The 9565-nt window shown below is 42.7% G+C and overlaps 1 protein-coding gene across 7 annotated transcripts in view; it reads left to right on the top strand.

The window, feature by feature from the left end:
• ZFX (zinc finger protein X-linked) overlaps positions 1–9565 on the top strand; it is a 67908-nt gene that overhangs the window by 22788 nt on the left and 35555 nt on the right. For 4 of the 7 annotated variants that reach the window (XM_023202580.2, XM_023202582.2, XM_023202581.2 and 1 more), the window contains 2 exons: positions 2399–2484; positions 8500–9069. In XM_023202580.2, coding sequence (XP_023058348.1) covers positions 2427–2484; positions 8500–9069 — 628 coding nt within the window. In that variant the 5' untranslated portion in view covers positions 2399–2426. Of the gene's footprint in view, positions 1–2398; positions 2485–3294; positions 3412–5080; positions 5136–8499; positions 9070–9565 lie in introns of all 7 variants that reach the window. The other 3 variants (XM_023202585.2, XM_031936595.1, XM_023202579.2) reach the window with 2 other exon arrangements.

Genomic DNA, 9565 nt, shown 5'->3' with positions numbered 1-9565 from the left:
TTTTTTTTTTTTTTTGAGACGGAGTCTTGCTTTATCGCCCAGGCTGGAGTGCAGTGGCATGATCTTGGCTCATTGCAACCTCTGCCTCCCGGGTTCAAGCAATTCTTCTGCCTCAGCCTCCCAAGTAGCTGGGATTACAGGCATGCTACACCATACCCTGCTAATTTTTTTGTATTTTAGTAGAGGAGGGGTTTTGCCATGTTGGCCAGGCTGGTCTCGAACACCTGACCTCAGGTGATCTACCCACCTCGGCCTCCCACAGTGTTGGCATTACAGGCGTTAGCCACCGCGCCCAACCCATTTACTTTAATTTGAAACAGTTTGAATAAACAACATGAAACATGCTATTTCTTAAAAATGAGTAGACTGTATCTCAGAGTTGATATGTTGAGAATCCCTTTTTTTTTTTTTTTTGAGACAGAGTCTCGCTCTGTCGCCCAGGCTGGAGTGCAGTGGCCGGATCTCAGCTCACTGCAAACTCCGCTTCCTGGGTTTACGCCATTCTGCCTCAGCCTCCCGAGTAGCTGGGACTACAGGCACCCGCCACCTCGCCCGGCTTGTTTTTTGTATTTTTTAGTAGAGACGGGGTTTCACCGTGTTAGCCAGGATGGTCTCGATCTCCTGACCTCGTGATCCGCCCATCTTGGCCTCCCAAAGTGCTGGGATTACAGGCTTGAGCCACTGCGCCTGGCCGAGAATCCCTTTTATGAATGTTAATTTTTCTCAATTAACATTTAATGGGTATTTCCATTACTATTCCTTGTTAATAGATTTTTAAAAGACTATATATATAATTTGGTATCTGTAAATAAGACATATATAAATAATCATAATATGACAAACCAGTACAATAAGAGAAGAATAGAGTGCTGTAGAAATTTCAGAGGGAAAAATTATTTCCAGCTTTCTCTTTTTTTGTAGGGAAGGAGATTTAGGGGGAAAGATCAAAGCAGAGATAATGGGGGAAAGGTGTTCCAGGTAGAAGGAACCCTGAATCAAATATGAAGTTGGGGTTTTATGGGGATGTTGAGCATTTTTGTTTGGCTGAACTTTGTGTGGGTGGGGGCTGTGTGTTTGTGTACATGCTGACAGTGGTACAGGGAAGTGATTGAAGGAAAGTTACGGGAGATGATGATGGGAAGGTAGTTTGGGGCCAGAAATTAGAAGATGACAGGTGTTTGAACTTACCTAGAGGGAGCAAGAAGCCATTAAACATTTTTGAAAAGAGGAATGATGTCACCTAGCTTTAGAAAAATGACTTGTGTTTCTGTTATTTGAAATTTTAATAAGCATGTAGTACTTATCAGCCAAAAAAAAAACGATAAAAGGTGAAATTATTGTTTAGAGTTCTTTTTGTCATAAGTTTTTGGCTTAAGTAGAAAAGGGAGAAATAAGGCTATTGGAATGTCTTATAAAAATTCAAGGCAGGACTATAGCTGTACCTCAGATAGGTCTAGAACCAGGAACTAAAAAGCTGTCTCCCCTCCCTGCTTACTCTGTTCTGTTACTCAAGGCACTCACTGGATTATTTTTATTTTTTATTCACTAGTCTAAGCCAGAGTTGCAAAATGACTTTCCTTAGCTCTTAAGTTCCAGCCACCAGGAGAGAGGGAGGGAGAGACACACACAGACAGACAGACACTGATTCTTGCTCATGGTTTTGGATTCTCAGGGATAGGACTTTGATTTTATTGTGCTTAAAGATGAACTTATTTTTTAACTGCTTTATAGCTAGTGCCAATCAACTGTGGCCAGGAGAGTATAAATACACTGTGGGAATTTACTTTTCTAGATGAGAGGGTTAGTTAAGAGAGGTTAGGCAGAATCCCAAAGGTTGTTTACTACAGTTATGCACTTTGAATTTTGATCGTTGTTTAATCTGGTTGGAAGTTGTTAGACTAATTAAATATAGAGAATATGAAAACTGTGCAAAAATTTCCCCCAATAAGCTACAGAATGTATTTTAAGTTGAACCTTAACAAAACTGCTTACCTTTGTGGGAACATGGGGTTGTTACAGACTGAGGACACAGGAGTGCTGGGGTCTTAAAAATGTTCTATATTTTGATCAAGGTAGTGATTACAAAGGTTTATGTATGTATCAGAATTCATCAAAATATGTGCACTTGATGGACGTAAGCAATACATTTATTGCTTCAACTTAGAAAGAAGTCCAGGCAAAGTTGACTTGTTTGATTTATCTGCCCTGCCTTGTCATATAGATGCCCATTTATCATTGTAAATCAATTAAGTTATATTTTACTTTAGATAGATATGTTTTTGATACACATTTATCTTTCACATAATTTGAGTGTCTCAGAAATGAAACTATCATGGTGGTGTTCAGTACGTGATATGAAAAAACTAATGGCTTTGGTTTACTTTTTTCCCTGATTTAGGAGCTGTGACTGATGAGAATTAAAGGCCATGGATGAAGATGGGCTTGAATTACAACAAGAGCCAAACTCATTTTTTGATGCAACAGGTATAACTACTTGACTTGTTCCACTTCCCATCTACCAGATTTGGAGTTGGTTGTCATCAGTGAATTGCTAGAACTCTCACATTGATCATTCACACTTAGGTTATCTTGTTATCCTGTCAAAATTCACAGGTGTTACGGTGAGCACATTATTATTACCCTCCTCAAAGATGTGGCTCCCTCACAACCAACTCTCATATTCTTGTCAGTAACAGCAGCGATATCAAACCTTAGTTTTATCTTCACTTATGAAGATAATATCTTCCCCAGTTATTTCCCTAATTCCTGTTGTTTTTCCCTTTGAAAATATTTCTTGTTAGTTTTGTTTGGACCTTTGTTTAAAAAAAGAAAAAGAAAAAATATTCCTTGTTTACATCTGCTCTTCTTCATCCTAGTGCCTACCACAGAGACAGGCTCTATCGTCTCATTCTTAGTCTGGAATAACTTTTGCATTGTTTTCTTTACCCTTAGTCTCTCTTATCTAGCCTGCTGATCAGAGTACTCACTGTAAAATAACATGTGGATCCTGTCATTTCTCTGTTCTCCAATACCCAGCAGATAAAGAAGGCCCCCACATTGACCCTGTCCTGTTTTTATAACCATCTCTCTCACAAGTTCCCAAAAGACACTTCTGCTTCAGGAAGATGGAGTCCTCACTCCCCATAGTGTACAAGGAAAAAATATACTCAGGAAGTTCTAAAAATAGGAAAAAACAGTATTAGAAAAAATGTATTTCAGATTACCTGTGTTTATAGTTATAGAACGTTGTAAAGTGGTTACACTTGTGTTTTGGGTTTTTTTTTTTGTTTTCAGACAGGGTCTCGTTCTGTCACCCAGGCTGGAGTACAGTGGCGCCATCTGGGTCCACTGCAACCTCCGCCTCCCAGGCTCAAGTGATCTGCTCAGCTTCCAGAGTAACTGGGGCTACAGGTCTGTGTCACAATGCCTGGCTAATTTTTGTATTCCTTTTTTTGGGGGGGTAGAGACAGGGTTTTGCCATGTTGCCCAGGCTGGTCTTGAACTCGTGGACTCATGCGATCTGCCTGCCTCAGCCCTCTATAAGTATTAGGATTACAGGCGTGAGCCACTGCGCCTGGCCTATACTTGGTTTTATAAGATAAAAGGGATTTGAGGCCAGACGTGGTGGCTTGTGCATGTAATCCCAGCACTTTGGGAGGCCGAGGCGGGCGGATCATGAGGTCAAGAGATCGAGACCAACCTGGCCAACATGGTGAAACCCCATCTTTACTCAAAATACAAAAAATTATCTGGGTGTGGTGGTGCACGCCTGTAATCCCAGCTACTTGAGAGGCTGAGGCATGAGAATCGGTTGAATCTGGGAGGCGGAAGTTGCAGTGAGCTGAGATCGCGCCACTGCACTCCAGTCTGGGTGATAGAGCGAGACTCGGTCTCGAAAGAGAAAAAAAGAAAACAAATATAAAAGGGTTTTATATCACACCAGGTAGCTACCCTTACTGTAAATAAAATGCTAGTAAGTTTTCCATTGGACTGTAAATGATCAGATTGTAGTATATTAAAGAAATAGCAATGAACTTTATCAGGAAATTAAATGTCAGTGATTTTAAATTAAAAAAAATTTTTTTTTTGAGATGGAGTCTTACTCTGTCGCCAGGCTGGAGTGCAGTGGCATGATCTCTGCTCACTGCAACCTCTGCCTCCCGAGTTCAAGTGATTCTCCTGCCTCAGCCTCCCGAGTAGCTGGGACTACAGGTGTGCGCCACCATGCCCAGCTAATTTTTTTGTATTTTTAGTAGAATGGGTTTTTCACCATGTTGGCTAGGATGGTCTCGATCTCTTGACCTCGTGATCTGCCCGCCTCGGCCTCCCAAAGTGCTGGGATTACAGGCGTGAGCTACCGCACCCGACCCTAAAATTTTCTTTTTATTATTATTTTATTTTTCTTTTAGAGACAGGGTCTCACCCTGTTGCCTGGGCTAGCTAGAGTACGGTGGCATGATTATAGCTCATTGTAACCTCAGACTCCTGTGCTCAAGGGATCCTCCTACCTCAGCGTTCCGAGTCGCTTGGACTACAGGTGTGCGCCATCAAGCCCAGCTAATTTTATTTTTTGTGGAGACGGGGTCTTGCTCTGTTCCCCAGGCTGGTCTCGAACTCCTGGGCTCAAGTGATCCTCCCACCTTGGTCTCCCATAGTGCTGGGATTACAGGTGTGAGCCACTATGCTCGATCAAATTTAAAAATTTTCTTTAAATCTCTAAATCTAGTGGGGGTGTGTGCGTGTTTCTTAACAACTTGGGATAATCTTTTAACTCGTTTGGTAATTTCAATTTGATAATAATAAACATAAAGTTTATAATTCTTTCTTCCTTGGAACATGAAATATTAGTGATGTACTTGAAAGAGACTAAACTCTTTGGAGAAAAATGTGCAGTGTTTGTTCACTTGATCTTGCCACAGGCAAACCTAGGTCATGGGCTAAGTGGTAGATTGAAGGGCTGTTGCATTTTAGTCTTGATTGATAACACTTAATGGTATTTGTTTATCTTTGAGCAAGTCACTTAATCTGCCAGGGCCTCCGTTTTCATATGTCATAATAATAATGAAACCTCTCATTACAGTTTTTCAGAACACTTCCCATACATTCCCATTTGATCATCACCACAGTCCTGTGAGGTATGCATGGCAGATACTACTGTCCTCATTTTACTGATGAGGAAACTGAAACTCAGAGGTTAAATGACTTGCCCAAGGTCACAAAACTAATAAGTGTCCTACCCTGCTCTACTCTCTGATTTATATTTTGTTTTTTTGTGGTTTTTTTTTTGGGGTTTTGTTTTTGAGATGGAGAATTGCTCTGCTGCCCAGGCTAGAGTACATTGGCCATGATCTCTGCTCACTGCAACCTCCACCTCCCTGGTTCAGGTGATTCTCCTATCTCAGCCTTCCAAGTAGCTGGGATTACTGGTGCAGACCACCATGCCCGGCTCCTTTTTTGTATTTTTAGTAGAGATGGGGTTTCGCCATGTTGACCAGGCTGGTCTTGAACTCCCGACCTCAAGTGATCCGCCTGCCTCGGCCTCCCAAAGTGCTGGGATTACAGGCGTGAGCCACCGTGCCCGGCTGATTTACATTTTATAAGCAGTGTTCTTGCCACTAGATGCTTTCATCTTTGTGTATGCAAAATGGAAATTAGTGATCTATTACTTAATGATAATATTGTGGACATTGAAAACAAGTATAAAGCATTTTGTAGAAGTTCTGTAGAAATTAAAGTGAGCATACTCTTTTTTTTTGTTTTTCGAGATGGAGTTTTGCTCTTGTTGCTTAGGCTGGAGTGCAATGTTGCGATCTTTGCTCACCACAACCTCCGCCTCCCGGGTTCAAACAATTCTCCTGCCTCAGCCTCCCGAGTAGCTGGGATTACAGACATGTGCCACCATGTCCGGCTAATTTTGTATTTTTAGTAGAGATGGGATTTCTCCATGTTGGTCAGGCTGGTCTCGAACTCCTGACCTCAGGTGATTCTCCCGCCTTGGCCTCCCAGAGTGCTGGGATTACAGGTGTGAGCCACCTCGCCCGGCCTAAAGTGAACACATTCTTTTTATTATTTCTAGATGTAATTAAAATAGATATTAGTTGGCTTCCTACAATTTTTAATATTCTTTGGCCTTTGAATTTTTTTTTTGAGACAGAGTCTTACTCTGTTTGTTGCCCAGGCCGGAGTGCAGTGGTGTAATCTCGGCTCACTGCAACCTCCGCCTCCTGGGTTCAAGCGATTCTCCTGCCTCAGCCTCCCGAGTAGCTGGGGTTACAGGCATGCACCACCACGCCTGGTTAATTTTTGTATTTTTAGTAGAGACGGGGTTTCACCATGTTGGCCAGGCTGGTCTCGAGCCCTTGACCTCAGGTAATCCGCCCGCCTTGGCCTCCCTAAGTGCTGGGATTACAAGGCGTGAGCCACTGCGCCAGGCCTGATTATTTTTGATTGTTGATTAAGCTATGTATTCCTCTGAGGGCCTGGCCAGTGACACATAGTCATTGAGTTAGGCATCTGGTTGGACTCAGCCTGGTCTGAGTCAACCAGAGGCACTAATCTACTGAATAGCTATATAGGTAAGACTTTTTTTTAAAACTTTCTTTGCTTTTCTCTGGAACAGAAGCCAAGATATTTAATTAATTAATTAATTAATTATTGAGACGGAGTTTTGCTCTGTTGCCCAGGCTGGAGTACAGTGGCGCAATCTGGGCTCACTGCAACCTCCATCTCTTGGGTTCAAGTGATTCTGCTGCCTCAGCTTCCCTATTAGCTGGGACCACAGGCATGTGCCACCATACCCAGCTAATTTTTTGTATTTTTAGTAGAGACAGGGTTTCACCCGTGTTAGCCAGGATGGTCTCGATCTCCTGACCTTGTGATCCGCCCACCTTGGCCTCTCAAAGTGCTGGGATTACAGGTGTGAGCCACCATGCCCAGCCTTCTTTTATTTTATCTTATATTTTTGATAAGGATATTTGATTTCTATTTCCATTTGTGACATTCAGAATGATATTTTCTGAGCACCATACACTGTGCAAACTGTGTGATCTTGGTTAAGTCATTTAATCTCACTGGGCTTCAATTGATTGAATTCTCTACCTTCATTCCTTAACCGCAAAATGGACTAGAGTAGGGGGACTGTGTTCTGAGGAACTGCCTTGGGAGTTGGGGTCTAGGGGGACGGGAGGAGGCTAGATGGAGGCAGTGTACCCTGGTGAAGTTGGGGCAGCTCCCGCTGGAACTACTCTTACCCTCCACCACTCCAGCGCAGCTGCACTTGTATTTATCCTGTCTGTCTCCAGAGCCTCCTCAACCCAGTTGTCTTTCCTCCTCAACTGTGGCCCTTTGTTCCTGTTTTAATTTATCCTCTGATCCTTGTATGTCCTAGATTCAGAGGATGATTTCTAAATTTCTGTAGCCATAGATGGAGCATATTGGTGGTATATTGCACCAGAACAAAAAGGGAAGCGTGTAAAGGGAAAAAGGAAAAAAAAAAAAAAAGTAAAAGAAACACATGGGAGAGATGGAAAGAAGAACAAATATGAGTTGAGGAGAGGGAGATGGAGCAAAAAGGCGAAACACATATGATGAAGGAAAATAGTATGTTTGTCACCTGAAGTTGCATTACTTATTTAATTTTTTTTTTTTTTTTTTTTAAGAGATGGAGTCTTGCTCTGTCACCCAGGCTGTAGTGCAGTGGCGCCATCTTGGCTCACTGCAAGCTCCGCCTCCCGAGTAGCTGGGACTACAGGCGCTGGCCACCACGCCTGGCTAATTTTTGTATTTTTAGTAGAGACGGGGTTTCACCTTGTTAGCCAGGATGGTCTCGATCTCCTGACCTCGTGGTCCACCCGCCTCGACCTCCCAAAGTGCTGGGATTACAGGTGTGAGCCACCGTGCCTGACCTTTTTTTTTTTTTTGTTAGAAACAGAGTCTTGCTCTGTCACCCAGGGTGGAGTGCAGCAGCGCCACCTTGGCTCACTGCAATGTCCACCTCCCGGGTTCAAGCATTTCTGCTTCAGCCTCCCAGAAAGTTGGGATAATAGGCTTGTGCCACCACACCCGGCTAATTTTTGTAGTTTTAGTAGAGATAGGGTTTCGCGGTGTTACCCAGGCTGGTTTCAAACTCTTGGCTTCAAGTGATCCCCCCACCTTGGCTTCCCAAAGTGGTGGGAATACAGGTGTGAGCCATTGCACCTGGCTGTATATGGATTTTATTAGTGTGCCTAGAATTTTACTTTCATGTACATGTTTCTTCTGTGACTGCCTCAATTGCTTTGTTCTCCTAATTTGTAAAAATCTATTGATTTGATTACAAAAGTTCTTGGGTTAAAAACATCTGATTCAAAAATAGATTCCCTCTTTATTTCTTTAATCTATCTTAATGTTTAAGAAAACTGAGGAGCTAGTCTGTTTTCCCAGTAGAAATTAAATAACATTTACGTTAATTGTAGTCATGCATACTTACCTGAAATTTGTCATTTTAATTTTTTTTTTAAGGAGCTGATGGTACACACATGGATGGTGATCAAATCGTTGTGGAAGTACAAGAAACTGTTTTTGTTTCAGATGTTGTGGATTCAGACATAACTGTGCATAACTTTGTTCCTGATGACCCAGATTCGGTTGTAATCCAAGATGTTATTGAGGACGTTGTTATAGAAGATGTTCAGTGCCCAGATATCATGGAAGAAGCAGATGTATCTGAAACGGTCATCATTCCTGAGCAAGTGCTGGACTCAGATGTAACTGAAGAAGTTTCTTTAGCACATTGCACAGTCCCAGATGATGTTTTAGCTTCTGACATTACTTCAGCCTCAATGTCTATGCCCGAACACGTCTTGACGGGTGATTCTATACATGTGTCTGACGTTGGACATGTTGAACATGTGGTTCATGATAGTGTAGTGGAAGCAGAAATTGTCACTGATCCTCTGACTACCGACGTAGTTTCAGAAGAAGTATTGGTAGCAGACTGTGCCTCTGAAGCAGTCATAGATGCCAATGGGATCCCTGTGGACCAGCAGGATGATGACAAAGGCAACTGTGAGGACTACCTTATGATTTCCTGTAAGTCTTGGGGTACAGTACTTGTCAAAGGTGTTTTTGAAGGCTGCCTCTCCTAATTTGTATCAGGGGAGAAATTTTCCTGACTTAAATGTCTGTAAAATTAAAGTAAATCTCATAGACCTACCTGCATTGTTGTTTCCATTTGCAGGCTACAAGATAACTGAAAATTAAGAAAAGTGAGGCTGGGCGTGGTGGCTCACGCCTGTAATCCCAGCACTTTGGGAGGCCGAGGCAGGTGGATCACCTGAGGTCAGGAGTTCGAGACCAGCCTGGCCAACCAACATAGTGCAGCCCCGTCTCTACTAAAAATACAAAAATTAACCAGGTGTGGTGGTGGGCACCTGTAATCCCAGCTACTCGGGAGGCTGAGGCAAGAGAATCGCTTGAACTGGGGAGCTGGAGGTTGCAGTTAGCCGAGATTGTGCCACTGCACTCCAGCCTGGGTGACAGAGCAAGACGACTCCTCAAAAAAAAAAAACAAAAAAAACAAAAAAAA

Source organism: Piliocolobus tephrosceles, chromosome 12 (assembly GCF_002776525.5).
Source record: "Piliocolobus tephrosceles isolate RC106 chromosome 12, ASM277652v3, whole genome shotgun sequence".
NCBI lineage: Eukaryota > Metazoa > Chordata > Mammalia > Primates > Cercopithecidae > Piliocolobus > Piliocolobus tephrosceles.
This window is presented reverse-complemented; position numbering and strand designations above follow the sequence as displayed.